The 15903-nt window shown below is 38.6% G+C and overlaps 1 protein-coding gene across 1 annotated transcript in view; it reads right to left on the bottom strand.

The window, feature by feature from the left end:
- galnt2 (UDP-N-acetyl-alpha-D-galactosamine:polypeptide N-acetylgalactosaminyltransferase 2) overlaps positions 1–9916 on the bottom strand; it is a gene marked incomplete at its 5' end in the record, with an annotated part of 40496 nt that extends 30580 nt beyond the window's left edge. Inside the window, 2 exons of the mRNA XM_048597081.1 lie at positions 1721–1808; positions 9820–9916. Of these exons, the coding sequence (XP_048453038.1) occupies positions 1721–1808; positions 9820–9916 (185 nt within the window). The remainder of the gene's footprint in view (positions 1–1720; positions 1809–9819) is intronic.
- Between the last annotated feature and the right edge of the window lie 5987 nt (positions 9917–15903).

The following is a 15903-nucleotide window of genomic DNA, read 5'->3' as shown; positions in this document are numbered from 1 at the left end:
CTTTTCATCTCTGACTAACCAACTGTATATTTTGAACCCAATCCCTCACTCAGATATTTACAAGAATTTTATCTACTGTGTTCAAAAATCCCCAGTCCTCAAGTGCAGTTGATGAGCTCATGTGAGAACCATCTTATTTAATCTTCTCTGGTCAGTGATGCTGCTACATTCTCTTTCTGACATTCCACATGCAAAGAATATGCATTAAGGTAGTAAGCCAATTAATTTAAAAGTCCTTTCTTTTGTCATCACGTGCTCTGTACAAATCTGAGTCGTTTTCCAACTGGGACTAATGAACAAAATACAACTATAAATGTAAAGAACTTAATTAAACTTATCAATTTCAGCACTTGAAATCCTTGCAATAATATTCTTTACCTTTAGACCAGGTACTTATGAGAAATACCTCAACCCAGGTTCATAGTGATGCCCTGAAACACGACACATACCAGTCTGTGGGCAATGAGCATCAGTCTGGTCATATATATCTTCTTTCAGCAAAAGGACAGGCATGCGATTTGAAAGAGCCAGAATGTTATGCTCTCACTATTGAGATACAAGTCTGTGTCACGGTGGCTGTGGGATTGGCTTCTGACTCTAACTGAATCAGTACACAACACTTAGAACATGTGGGTAACAAGTGAAATCAAGGGGCTGGGTCTCGGAAGCTGACTTAGGACCCTGGAAGGGAAGGTCTCAGTCAAGTGAGAAGGAACGCTGGACTTGGTAGCAGGATGAAGCAAGAAAGGGGTGAAGGGCAAATTTTACCAAGAATTTAAAATGTGAAATATCAGAAAGAGAATGTAGCAGCATCACTGACCAAAGAAGATTAACTAAGATGGTTCTCACATGAGCTCATCAAATGCACTTCAGGACTGGGGATTTCTTGAATACACTAAAAGAATTCTTATAAATATCCGAGTGAGGGATTGGGTTCAAAATATATAGTTGGTTAGTCAAAGATGAAAAGGTGCTTCCCTTTTGTATCAGGAGCTTTATAAGCTCTTTATTTATCCATCAACTAATAGTCAGGTAGTGAAGCATAGAACACTGCAGCCTTGTCTTTAAACTCTTACTACTTTTTAGTTACATTCATACATTACAAATTGTGCAATTCCAACCAAACAACCAGCTTCAGTCTGCTTCTGTACATATTAGCACAGTTGAATTCCCAATTAGTACTATTTAAATACAATTAAAGCCTAATTAACATCAATGAACAGCAGCAATATTAAAAACAGATGACCTGGTCATTATCACATTATGCACAAAACAGCTACCATGGCTCTTACTACTTCAATGAGTATAGTTCAAAAGAACTTCTTTGGCTGTAAAGTGTTTTGGGATGTCCTTCAGTCAGTGTTCTCGAAATTCAACAACTTGTTTCTTCGGAACTGTAGAACCTGAGGGCATGCCAATATTCAGAGTTCTTTATTTAACTTCTATTATACTACAGAGAAGCTGTCTTCGTATTCTTGTGATACAAGATATTTTATCCTAATGTGAGAATATCTTTGTATGCTCTGAATTCCTGTGTTGCTCAGTTTTCTGAAAAATGATTTATTGGAAGAAATTTGCATATCAGGCAAACAGCCACAAAAAATTCCCCAGGAACACATTTGCCTAATATGAAGTGCAACAAGGAAGCATGACACAGGAATTCTGATGTGACACTATTACAACTATACTTATCAATTATAAAACCCATGGCTATACATACCTAATGGGACCAATTGGATTACCCTGACGAGCTCGTCTTTGTTCTGGAGTCATGTAGTCCCATTTAAAGACCAGATTCCAGTCAAATCCTGCCAATTAAATAAGTTAGATCAATAACAAAGCTGTATTGAAAGATCGTACATAATATTTTTAAAACAAAATATATATTTCATTGGAAACAGAAAATGCTATGCTTCCAAGCCACTATGTGGGTGTAAACAGGACTGAGGTGTTTAAGTTACTCTATCTGAATCAATAAAGGAGGCAAATTTTCTTTTTTTCTGATGAAAAATTATTAGTCTAAACTGTTAAGTCTGTTTCTCTCTTCACAAATGCTATCAGAGTTGTTCCAGCATTTTGATTTATTTTGAATTTCTAGATCTATTTTGCTTTTGATAAATGTTTTATTCTCTTATCAAATTATTCAATCTGCGTCTTTCAATTATTTATATCGTGTTCTGCTATAGTTAGGACTGTTCATGATTGCTTATTCATGGATATGAGCTCATCAAAATTCTGCGGCTTATATCCTAACTTGGATCAAGTCCCATTTAACATCATTGCTGTGTTCACTGACTCCTAGACCAGCAACACCTCAAACTTAACATTTTCATCCTTGTGATTAAACCCTCCATGATTTGACCCTTCCCTATTACAGTAATATGATTCAGCCTGAAAACATTCAGAATTTCTGTGCTTCTTCAATTCTAGTATCTTGTACTTCTTCGTCTTTCATTGATCTACCACTGGCTGAGAGACGTCAGCTCTTTAGGACCTAAGGTCTGGAATAAACTTCAAGGCTTTTTCACTTCTACATTCTTCCTTTAAGATACTTCTTAAAATTCTAGTTTTGCCCAAGCTTTTGGCCACTGGTTCTGGTACTAACAGCTTCTTAAATATTTGACCAGAATTCCTGTAAATACTAAGCAGGTATGGTAGCATTAAAAATGCTCTCTACGTGCAAGTCATTGCTGTATAGCATCCATACACACTGTTGTAATTAATGTGACATTCAAAATACAGAATATGAAGGGCCTGTTTTATTCATTCACTCACAGGATTTGGGCATCGCTGGCTAGGCCAGCATTTATTGCCCATCCCTACTTGTCCGTGAGAAGGTGGTGGTGAGCTACCTTCTTGAACTGCTGCAGTCCATTTGTATAGATTAACCCACAATGATGTTAGAAAGGGAGTTCCAGTGTTTTGACACCACAGTAAACAGCAATGGGAAACTAGCAAATACTAGTGTTCCCATGTACCTGCTGCCATTATGCTTCTAGATGGCAGTGATCGTGAGTTTTGAAGCTGCTGTCTAAAGAACTTTGGTGAATTTCTGCAGTGCCTCTTATAGATAGTATACACTGCCGCTACTGAGTGTCAGTGGCGGAGGGAATGGATATTTGTGAATGGAGTGCCAATCAAGCAGGCAGCTTTGTCTTGGATGGTGTCATGTATCCTGAGGGTTGTCAGAGCTACCCTTGTAGCCAAAGTACTTATTTGACTAGTCCAGTTTAGCTTCTGGTCAATGGTAACTCCCAGGATGTTGACAACAGGGGATTCAGTAATGGTAATACCACTGAATGTTATGGGGCGATCGTTAAATTCTCTCTTGTTGGAGATGGACATTGTCTGGTACTTAGGTGGCACAAGTGTTACATGCCACTTATCAGTCCAAACGTGGATATTGTCGGGGTCTTACTACATTTGGGCACAGACTGCTTCAGTATGTGAGCAGTGCCACCAGTGTTAATCTGGAAACCTATTCCGCTTATGAAAGGACTTGGATAAGGTTGTAAATAAACAAGATTTTCACATTTGTACTGAACACCAAAATAAGAAACAGAGAAAACACTAAACAAAGAGCCAATCACAAACGTTCAGATCTAGTAAACAACTGGAGAAATGGAACAGTGGGGCAGTACTGATCAGGAGAGAAAATTTGTGGATGATCAATAAACATCAGGAAAGTCTGCAATAAATCCAATAATGAATTCAGGAGATGATACTTTATTTCAAAACTATGAAATATTGGAACACTTACAATTATTATACAAATTAGATAACTGTTTTTAAATTAGATAAATGTATTTAAAGCAAAACTTGTTAAATACGTGAGGGAGAGAGAGATAAAATATCACACTAGGGTTAGAAAAAGTAGAGTAGGAGGTGGCCCATGTGGAGCCTAAGCACGTGGCCTGTTAGGTCAACTTACCTGTTTCTGTGCTGGAAACTCAATTTAACCTTTCACTCCAGCCATTATAGTATTTGGCTGCAATAAAATTGACATGGATAGCTCAAAAACACTTTCTGATAGCCTGAGGTTATCAAAGTTTCTACATAAATACAAATTCTTTCTTTTTTTTGTTGTTGGGTCTAAATGGCTCAAGTAGAGAGGGTATGCTGCAAGATTACAAAAAGTAAAGGTGAGATATAGAGTCCTAGGGACATACATCACAGAAACAGACCCTTCAGTCCAACTCGTCCATAACAACCAGATATCCCAAGTTAATCTAGTTCCATCTGTCAGCATTTGACCCATATCCCTCTAAACCTTTCCTATTCGTATATCCATCCAGATGCCTTTTGAATGTTGTAATTGTACCAGCCTCCACCACTTCCTCTGGCAGCTCATTTCATACATGCACCATCCTCAGCATGAAAAAGTTGCCCCTCAGGTCCCTTTTAAATTTTTCCACTTTCAACTTAAACCTATGCCATCTTGTTTTGGACTCCCCTAACCCTGGGGAAAAGACTTTGACTATTCACCCTATCCATGCCCCTCATGATTTTATAAACCTCTATAAGGTCACCCCTCAGCCTCTGATGTTCCAGGAAAAATAGTCCCAGCCTATTCAGCCTCTCCCTAAAGCTCAAACCCTCCCACCCTGGCAACATCCTTGTAAATCTTTTCTGAACCCTTTCTAGCTTAACAGCATCTTTGCTATAGCAAGGAGACCAGAGTTGAATACAGCATTCCAAAAGCGGCCTAACCAATATCCTGTACAGCTGCAACATGACCTTCCTATACTCAATGCAATGACCAATAATGGGAAGCATACCAAACACCTTCTCTCAGGTTGTTTGAGACAGAGCACTATAGGGGAATTATGGAGAGTCACTACAAAATGAAAAATCAGAATTAAGTTAGATAGAATTCTTTCCAAAGTGTGTGGCTGATTTGTGGAATAGATTACTAAAACATTCAGCAGATATGAAATACAACAATGTTTCAAAGAGGGAACTGGTTGTGTTCCAGAAAGTGGAGAGGGTTTTGTGTCACAGAGAAATAAGCAACTACGGTCTCCTAGAAATTGTTTGAATTCCAAGAGCTTGCTTAATTGATAAAAAGAAATTCAAATTTCAATTCACATTTGTATGGGAGTTATGTATGGACAATGTAACTGGAAGATAATTTTACTGTTTGGACATTTTTTGGCTTAAAAATAGCTTCTGCCAAGGTTTTGAAGGGAACCCATGTGGTTTCTTGGAAATGAGGTCAACAGTTTAATGATGGCTGTGATTCACCTACTGTTTACAGGAGGTCAAATGACTTTGGGAAAAGAGTCAAACAAAGGTTTTAGGGAGATAATGGTGTTTTACCCTCAATGGCTGAAAAATCTGGCTCTGGAAGACACTATGAGCCCCTTTACTGATGGCTTTTGTTAGCAAGCATAGCGAGTCAAAAGGAAGAAAATCTCCAAAGCCGCAATAAAGCTGCAAATCTTTCTTATCACCATGTCTATGCTCCTCATGATTTTATAAACCTCCATAAGATCACCCCTCAAACGTACTACGCTGCAGTGAAAAATGTCCTAGCCTATTCTCTAACTCAAACTTTCTATTTCTGGCAACATTCTGGTAAATCTTTTCTGAACCCTCTCCAATTTAATAATATCCTTCCTACAGCAGAATGACCAAAACTGTGCACAGTACTCCAGAAGAGGCCTCACCAATGTCCTGTACAACCTCAACATGGCATCCCAATTCCTATACTCAAAGGTCTGAGCAATGAAGGCTAGCGTGCTAAATGCCTTAACTACCCTGTTTACGTGATGCAAATTTCAACCTGAACCCCTAGGTCCCTCTGTTCAACAACACTACTCAGTGCCCTATTTTTAACTGCACAAGTCCTGTCCTTGTTTGTTTTACCAAAATGCAATACCTCGCATTTATCCAAATTAAACTCCATCTGCCACTCCTTAGCCCATTGACCCAATTGATCAAGATCTCTTTGTAATCTTAGATAACCTTCTTCACTGTCCACTATACTACAAATTTTGCTGTCATCCACAAACTTACCAACCAGGTCTCTTAAATTCTCATCCGAATCGTTTATATAAATGACAAACAAAAGCGGACCTAGGACCAATCTCTGTGAAACACTGCTCGCCACAGACCTCCAGACCGAGAAACAACCTTCCACCACCACCCTCTGTCGTCCACCATCAAGCCAATTTTGTATCCCCTCAGCACATCATGTCTCTGCTGACCTACAAACACTAAACAACATTAATCCTATTTGCCTGCACTTGGTCCACAGCCTTCTATGCCCCAGCATTTTAAGTACTCATCCCGAGGCTTCTACATGTTGCAGGAGTATCTGCCTCCACCACCATCCGGGGTAGCATGTTCCATATATCTACCACCATCTGGGTGAAAAAAAATTTTCACTGATCTCCTCTAAACCATTTGCTCCTCACCTTAAACTTATGTCCTCTGGTCTTAGACACACCAACTATGGGTAAGAGATTCTCACGATCTACTCCGTCTATGCCTCTCATAATTTGTATAATTCAATCAGATCCCCCTTAGCCTCCTCTGCTCTAAGGAAAACAAATCCAGTCTATCCAGTCTCTCCTCACATGTATGGCAACTAGAACTGCACCCAGCATTCTATCTGTGGCCTAACCCATGTTTTATAAACTTGTAACAAGATTTCCTTGCTTCTATGTTCTGCATCCCGAGTAATGAAGGCAAGTTTCCAATATGCCTACTTCACCATCCTGTGCTGACATCTTTAGGGATCTATGGATTGCACATCAAGGTCCCTTTGTTCCTCAGTACTCTCTACTATTCATTGTGTATATCTTTCCCTTATTTGACCTCTCAAAATGCATCACCTCACATTTAGTGGGATTAAATTCCATCTGTCATTGCTCTGCACAATTTATCCGCTGGTCAATATCAGACTACAGCCTGAGACCATCCTCCTCACTATCAACAACACCACCAATTTTCATGCCATTCACAAATCTACTAATTAAATATTCTACATTAATATCCAAGTCGTTAATGACATAACAAACAGTAAATAGCAAAATAAAGGCTCTAATTGTGGATTGTAGTTTAGATGCTAAACAGTTTTGCCACTTGTGTTTAAGAAGGAGTTTTGATTTATAATAAACAGTACATTTTCAGTTCATTCAGGAAGTATGGTGAAAGTATCTTCAATCTGGATAGCAATACAAAAGGAAAACTATTGGCCATTTTGCTGATTGAATCTAAACAGTTAAATTAATGATGCAACACATGCAGCAGTGGTAGTCGACTACTCTTCAACTACAAACCATCTCTCCCTTCCACATCCTGTTGTGGTAACTTTCAAAGTCAAGTAGCCTTTTCTCTATGCTGACCACACAGAACCTCTGTTGTCTGTGATATTCATTGAATTGTAGGGAAGTCTGATCTCGAGAATAGCTCCCTCTACTCTCTGTTCCATGGCAATGTGAAACATATTAACTTTGTATCCAGTTAGAAATGCTAATGAGCTACACTAGATCCCAATTTTCTATAATCTGAGAAATAAATGGACAATTTGCAGCATAACTGTGCAAAATCAGGCATCTTCAACACCTTTGGGAACTCGGTGCCTACTCACAGCAAACCAAAAGGCTGGTGCCATTGTCTAAATGTAATTACTTTGCAACATCTTTTCAGTAAAACAATCTGAGCCTTTAAAGAGTCATACAGCATGGAAACAGACGCTTTGGTCCAACCAGTCCATGTGACCATAATCCCAAACTAAACTAATCTCACCTGCCTGCGCTTGGCCCATATCCCTCCAAACATTTCTTATTCATGTTCTTATCCAAATGTCTTTTAAACATTGTAACTGTAGCCGCATACACTGCTTCCTCTGTAAGTTCATTCCACACACAAATCACACTCTATATAAAAGAATTGCCCCTCGTGCCTGTTTTTAAATCTTTCTCCTCTTACCTTAAAAATATGCCTTTTAGTCTTGAAATCCCTCAACGAAGGGAAAAGACACCTGCCATTCACCTTATCTGTACCTCTCTTGATTTTATAAACCTCTATAAGATCACCTCTCAACTTCCTTTGTACTCTAACAATCAAACCACCGAGGAGTATTTGTCAGGCAGACTGTAGAAAAAAAATCACACAGCCTATTTAACCTAAACTTAAAACTACAACCCATAAATCTTTTCATCTTCATAACTGTAACATCTGTACTACGCTGGATCGGGCATGCTTGACTGGCAGAAGGTCTTTCCATATTCTTTCCTCATTGTAGTTTTATGTTTCTGTTTAAAAAAGAACTTTTCAAAATATATGTCACCCTCACATAACGACTTCCTCTAAAATATCAACTTGTAATCCTCCTTAATCCTCAATATCCCTGTCTTTCATTTACTTATTCTGGTACAGTATTGTCCAATATGTCTGGTGAGTTGGAAATTCAGACATGGCTAATGGCATTTCTGTTGCTATATTATAAATGAGTCATAAACACAGTTGGTGGGAAAGTGATTTCACACATGCCCAACAATGCACGGCATTTATTATTGCTGTATTATTTCTCAAACGATTTTATTAACAACCTTGCAAAAACAGTGTGTGTTTGTTCTTTGATTTTGAGTGCTTTATTTCCTTAATTGTTTTAATGTGGTCAACATTTGTTAAGTAAACATCATATACCGGATATGTTCAATACCTTTCCAGGACTTTGGGAACTCAATGTTTACTCATAATAAACCAATATGCTACTGCTATTGTCTAAGTACAATAACTTTGCAACGTCATCTCAGTAAAATTATCTGAGATTTCCTTAGATCCCTTCAGCTGTATTGTACAAGTAACAGTAAAGTATTTTACACTGAAATTAGTATATCTGGAAAATATATCATATTCTACCAGTTTTATGCCTATCTTTGACTCACTGTGAGAAGTCCTTCAAACTTCTAGGGGTCTGAGACACAGTACACTGGATTCATGTTAGAGATGTTTTCTCTGCATAAAACCTGCTAAGCTGACACTCTGAGGTGAGGCACCTTTGGCAGAATATACAGAACCTGAAAGTTCTGGTTCCACAATTTAAATAGGTACTGCCCAATTGAGCTGCAGAGGCACCATCCTTCAAAGTGGTATCACAGATCTGAATAACCAAGGTTGCTTACACAAAAAAGGAGGCAGTAGTAGCGCGGGAATCATCCCCCTATTCTCTTTCATTCTCAAGTGCTGGAGGGAATGCTCTGGTTGGACAGCGACATCTCAGACCTCATTTGAACCTGTTGATGGCACAAATGATCTTGTGGGATGGCAGACAAATCTTCTCCTTAGACATTAGGGTATATTTCTGTACTGGAGCATCAGAAATTCAGATGAAGGCAAACTGCACAGCCTTCCTGAAAAGGTTGCAGGACACATGCCAACTGCAACATAGGGCTGGCTGCCCTTAAAATATGGCATCAGCTCCAGCACTTGCATCAGGTATTTTGATTTTCCCTATGTAAGCATCGACCCAGCTATGTAATCCAGTGCCAAGGTTGCACAATCCACATTTATGAACTTGCTGCCACATAACTGGATTCAGCTGATCGCCAAGGAATTGCACCAGAGTCCTGATGACTTCCAGGCATGCCGGTGATAACCACAACAGCAGGACTAAATTTAACCCATTAGCTCTGTTTCTCTTTCTGTAGACCAACTAAAAATTTCTAGTAATTTCTATTTTTCCTTTAAAAGGACAAGATTATCTTACGGTTATAGAATTTGTATTTAAATGAAAAATTGGCAATAAGAGGCAATATTGTTTGCTTGGCACATGACTGTTGCTCAGGTCTTTAATACTGTACATACCGCCTTTTAGATCAGCAGAAGCTCCAACATACTGGAAGTTGTCCATGTTAATTACATCAATTATTGGAGAAACAACTCTAGTTTTATCCTGTGAAGAGAAAACAAAATACAAGAAAACACATTTTATTTACTAGTTAGGAAAATATGACTAAAAGAAAAATGTGCATTCATATATTGCATTCATAACCTTAGCATATTCTAAAAAGAGTGCTACTGTTGAGGCTGGGGTGTGCACTGTATCTCTCTAACCCATCACTCCATTAGTCACAACATAAATTTAAATACTCTATCCTATTACCGAAATACTTCATCTTAATCAGGTTCAGAATTTTAAAAAATAAGTTTGTTTGATACCAAACAAAACTACTGACTTATTTGGCAAAAATGTAAAGCTAATTAAGAGAGTTCGAAATAGGAAAGTATAAATATCTACCGTTTTAAACACACACAGACACACACACACACACACACACACACACACTTAAGACAAAACCTTCTCTGCAGAGACAAATTCTGTCAATAAAACAAAAATTTTGACTAAATAATAGCTATTTCATGAAGGAAAATAAGATATGGCATAAAATGTTCCAGGTGGCTTTCAGTCAGCATCTTGGCACACACAGATAACTGACACTTAACACAGGCGGTCGTTATTGGGATGTTCAAATGCAGCTTGTTTGAGAATCTTTGAGAATTCAGAGGCTTTTACAAGAGAACAGCTGCCCCAGTATATAGGTCCTACATTGAAAAAGATTTTCTCTGAAAGACAGAGGATGAGCTGGGTAGTTCTCGGTTAGCACTGTGCCCCAAATTGATTCCAAACGATATCCAAACTAAAACCGTAAACTCAGGCATGTGATTTCCAGGTAGTCCAAGTAATTAGCTTAAGGAATGTGACTCCCATGAAGTGTTTTCTAAGAAAATCTCCTAAAGTCCTTTTAGTTATCCTTCTGAAAAAAAAGTCCAGCTATCTGGGAACACAGCAGTCAAATTGCACACAGCATCAATGAATTAATGGCATAATTTATCCTTTTTTTTGTGGTGTTGAGATATTAATTTTTGCCAGAACATTGTGGAGGACTCCCCCACACTTCTTGAAAATAATGGCTATGGGAACTTTTACATTGATCTGAGAGGCTAGGGAGGACCTCCGTTTTTTAAACATGTTCCAAAAACATACACTGGAGTTTCAATTCTGTAATCTACATCAGGGCTGCAGTGGAACTAGGTCAAGTATCCTATAAAACTAAACAATGATAGTCTTCAATTGTATGAATGATTAACCCATCTTTCCACATGACAGAAAAATTTGGTTAAGATCAATGACTATAGAATAGTCAAGCTAATATTAGCAACTGTCAAAGCGTTCATTATGCAATTGACATAATGTGAATAAACTGGAAAATAAGATTGCCTATGTTTTCAGAATGTCATAGATATAACGTGCAAAAACAATGACTTGCAATTATAAAACTCTTACTGTTTTTCACAATGTGTTCTTTATAGGGTAGGGAACAGCAACAGCATTGCATTTATGTAGCACTTTTAACATAGTAAACCTTTCCAAAGAGCTTCATAGAAGCATTGTCAGAATTGGTAGACAACAGCAAGATCGTGGAAAGATTTATATACACGGAGAATTTTAAAATCAAGATATTACTGGACTGGCAGTAAATGATTACCAGAAAGTATAGGGTGATCATTGATTGGGACATGCAGCCAATGGATCTTACAGGTTCTAAAATGCCACCTTAAAGTTAATGTCTCCGTATTTATTTTGTGCACCAGTTGGTTTTTCTACAATATAGCAAGATTTTGATACTTGCAATTGCAATGCATTAGTAACACAATATGCAACACAGTATAGAAATAGGTAGGTCGGTTAGATGAACACGTGACTAGAGGGATGGTGTAGGAGGGAGGGCTTTAGATTTTTTTTAATCATTGGGACAGTTTCTGGGCTAAGTGGGACCTACACAAACTGGACAGGTTGTACCTGAACTGGAATGGTTGAATGGGTCCAATATTCTAGCTGGGAGATTTGCTTGTGCTGTTGGGGAGGTTTAAACTAATTTGATAAGGGGATGCGGCGTAAAGTAGATTTAAAGTGAGGAACAAGGTTCAATCAGATGTAGAAGGAATACTGGGCCTGTCCAGCAAGTGGAGAAGACATGGACATGGTAAAGCACATGAGAGGACTGGAAAGCTACATTATATCTATTTTAATGCAAGGAATCTGATTGCTAAGGCAGAGGAACTTAGAACATTGATTAGCACATGAGTATATGACATTATTGCAATCACTGAGACATGGTTGAATGGCGGGACTGGTAGCTCATCATTCCAACGTATAGAAGCAGAGAAGCAAATATGTAGGCAAATCACAGAGAGGTGTGAGAGGAATAGGGTTATAGTACCAGAGGATTTCAACTTTGCTAACAATATCTGGGATTGCCTTAGTGTGAAAGGATTAGATAGGGTAGAATTTTTAAAGAGCACTCAGGAGAGCACTTTGTGCCAGTATGTAGGTACTAGAGATGGAGAAGAGCTAGACCTAATCTTAGGAATGAAGCCAGTTAAGTGATTCAAGTTTCAGTGGGGGAGCATTTTGGGGATGGGGAGCATTTGGGGATAGTGACCATAACTCAGTAAGTTTCAAAGTCTTTATAGAAAGGGATAAGAATAGTGCATAAGTTAAGTGTCCAAATTGTTGGAAAGCCAGTTTCAATATCATTATACACAATTTATCAAATACAGACCACGAGCACAGACTGCAGATTAAGTGTATATTTGGAAAGTGGGAGTCTTTTAAAAGTAGTACAGTGAGAGCTCGGGGCCAGTGTGTCCCTCTAAGAGTGAAGGGCAAGGGCAAGGGCAACCAGTCTAGGGAACACTGGATATCAAGGGACATCGAGTTGACAAAGAAAAAAAGAGGAAGCATACGTTAGGTACAGAGCATTAGAAAAAGAGGAGAGCTCCTTCACAAAGTTGAGAGGGTGCTTAAAAAAAAAATTAGAGGGTAAAGAAGACCACAAAATATCTTGAGCAGATAGGATTAAAGAAAATCCCAGGTATTTTATAAATATATTAGGAGCAGAGGATTACCAGAGGAAAAGTGATACCTGTTAGAGACAAAAGGACAATCTAAGTGTGGAGTCAGAAACTGTTGCTGAGGTCTTAAATGAATACTTCACATCTGTATTCACAGAGGAGAACGACATTATAGCTGGAGATTTCTGTTGCAATGGTGAGATCCTAGGGCATGTTAAGATTAATAAGGAGGAGGTATTAGATGTTTTAGCAGCCTGGCCTGACGAGATGTATCCCTGGCTGCTATGGGAAGCCAGAGAAGTGATTGCTGGGGCTCTGGTAGATCCATTTAATACTTCGCTGGCCACAGGTGAAGTGCTAGATGACTGAGGGATAGCTAACGTGGTTCCTTTGTTCAGGAAGGGCAGCAGGGATAAGCCAGGTAATTACAGACCAATTAGTATGATGACGATGGTAGGAAAAGTATTGGAATAAATTCTGATGGATAGGACTAATCAACACTTGGAAAGGCAGGGACTAATCAGAAATAGTCAACACAGATTTGTGACAGGGAGATCCTGTTTGACTAATTCAGTTGAGTATTTTGGTAACTAAATATATTGATGAAGGTACTGCAGTTGACGTAGATTACATGGATTTCAGCATGGCCTCTGATAAGGTCCCATATGGAAAGCTGGCCCGAAAAGTAAGAATCCACAGAATCCAAGATAAGTTGGCAAACTGGATCTAAAATCGGCTTGTAAATAGGAGGCAAAAGGTGATGGTGGACAGTTGCTTTTGTGATTGGAAACCTGTGACCAGCGGTGTACCACAGGAGTCGGTGCTGGGACCCTTTCTGTTTGTTACATACTTTAATGACTTGGGTATGAATGTAAAAGGTATAATTAGTAAGAATGCAGATGACACATAAATCAGTGGTGTTGCTGATAGTGGGGAGGATGGTCTCAGGCTGCAGTCTGATATTGATCAGAAGCAGGTACTCTCAGCACTTAAAATGCCAGGGCATGGAAGGCCATGGACCATGTGCAGATAAATAAGATTAGGGTAGTTTGGCATTTATTGATCAGCATGGACATAGGGTCTGAACAGCCTACTTTTATGCTGTATAACTGTAACAGAGCTATTAAGACAGTCTGAAAAAGATAGGCCGTTGACAGTCAGAAGTGGGAAACAAAATGGGTAGAAAAAGAAATTTGATTCAAAGCGAGACTGAACATTTAAATAGAAACCACTGTGGATGCTGGAAAACAGAGAAAAACAATCAACAAGTCAGACGTAATCTGGGGAAAGAGAAATAGAGTTAATATTTCATTTTGACAGTCTTTTATCAGGATTTGAAAAGGTTAGAGATTTAATTATTTATCATCAAATTCAAAGGCAGAGGAAGAGTAGGAGGGTGAAGGAATAATCAAGTTAAAAAAGGGAAGATGGTACAAGGTAGAAGTATTGTGGAAATGGGAGAAGGTAGGTATAAATAGTTAATGGGGGGGAAGGGAAGCATTAAAAAAATCTGACTAGGAGCAGAATGCCTTCATGGCTCAAGAATTTTGAGGAAGACAAGTAGATTTCACAGGTGCAGACAATCTCATTGATCACCAGGCCACACCATCTCCACTCCATGTGGGTCTAGTGCAAAGTCTGGCCATTACAGTTTAAAATAACACAAAAAAAAGGGTCACTTGACCACCAAATCTGCTCCATCCAAAACTTTCTGTTATACAGACTCCTTCATTTCCTTGAGGGAACCCAGAAGTTCTCCTCCTACTCTCAAAAGTTTACCGAAGGCAATGACATTTCTCTAGTTGGGTAACTCCTTTCTGCATTTAATGTATTACATTGTGCCAACACCACTGAATGCAATGTGTACCATAAAATATTCGTTGATATGTGTCTATGCCTGTGAATTTATAACCCGACTAATTAGATTATTTACTCAGCTTTTTAACATATACAAAAATCAACACAGCACCAATTATTATTTGTAGCAGTTTGATTATTTTACACGTGTTAATAAAAATAGGAGGAGAATGGTGTGTGAGAAATAGCGAGTACGCAATGAATGAGAAATTGTGTTATGCAAGCAAGAGCATGAGTAAAAGTATGACAGAAACAGACAATACAAAGAGATTACTAAAATGTTTGAAGCCATTTATTGCTGTCCTATGCCCTATAGTTCTGAGCTCAAGCCAGCCAAATTAAATTCAGATTATACATGCTTTAGTTTAGGAAAGGTCTGTATAACACATACAGTACAAAGTACATTAAATATTGCCTTGAAAAAGTTAGTTTGTCTTTATAGCACAAGGTATCTGATGCCTATTCAAATAATCATTTTCAAATATCCACAAAGCTATGAGACACAAGCAGTCTATGTGACAGCAGGTAGATTGCTTTGTAGCTACTCATTATTTGCTTTACATAGAATTCACAACAAAGAAAGACGATAATTTGGTCCAACTAGTTCATACAGTCATAGTGTCGTACAGCATGGAAACAAATCTTTGGTCCAACTCGTCCATGCCAATCAAGTTTCCTGAACTAGACCCATTTGCCTGTGTTTGGCCCACATCCCTTTAAACCTTGTACCTATCCAAATCTCTTTTAAATGTTGCAACTAAACCAGCACCTACCACTTTCTCTGGCAGTTCAATTCCATGTATGCACCACACTGTGTGAAAACGTTACCCCTCAGGTTGTTTTTAAATCTTTCCCTACTCACCATAAAACTATGGCCTCCAGTTTTGAATTCCCCTACCCTAAGGAAAAGACCTTGTCTATTCACCTTATCTATGCCCCTCATGATTTTATAAGCCTCTGTAAGGTCACCCCTCAACCTCCTACGCGCCAGAGAAAACAGTCCCAGCCTATCCAGCCTCTCCTTATACTCAAACCCAGAGTTTATGCTCCACACAAGCCTCCTGTAATTTACATTTAATCTTATCAACATATTCTGTTTTGCTCATTAACACACAATTTGGCTGCACCACTCCATGTTGCAACAAGTTCCATACTCTAGCCACAATGTGGGTAAAG

Source organism: Rhincodon typus, chromosome 5, assembly GCF_021869965.1.
Source record: "Rhincodon typus isolate 14 chromosome 5, sRhiTyp1.1, whole genome shotgun sequence".
NCBI lineage: Eukaryota > Metazoa > Chordata > Chondrichthyes > Orectolobiformes > Rhincodontidae > Rhincodon > Rhincodon typus.
The sequence above is the reverse complement of the archived record's forward strand: the minus strand, read 5'-3'. Positions and strand labels throughout refer to the sequence as shown.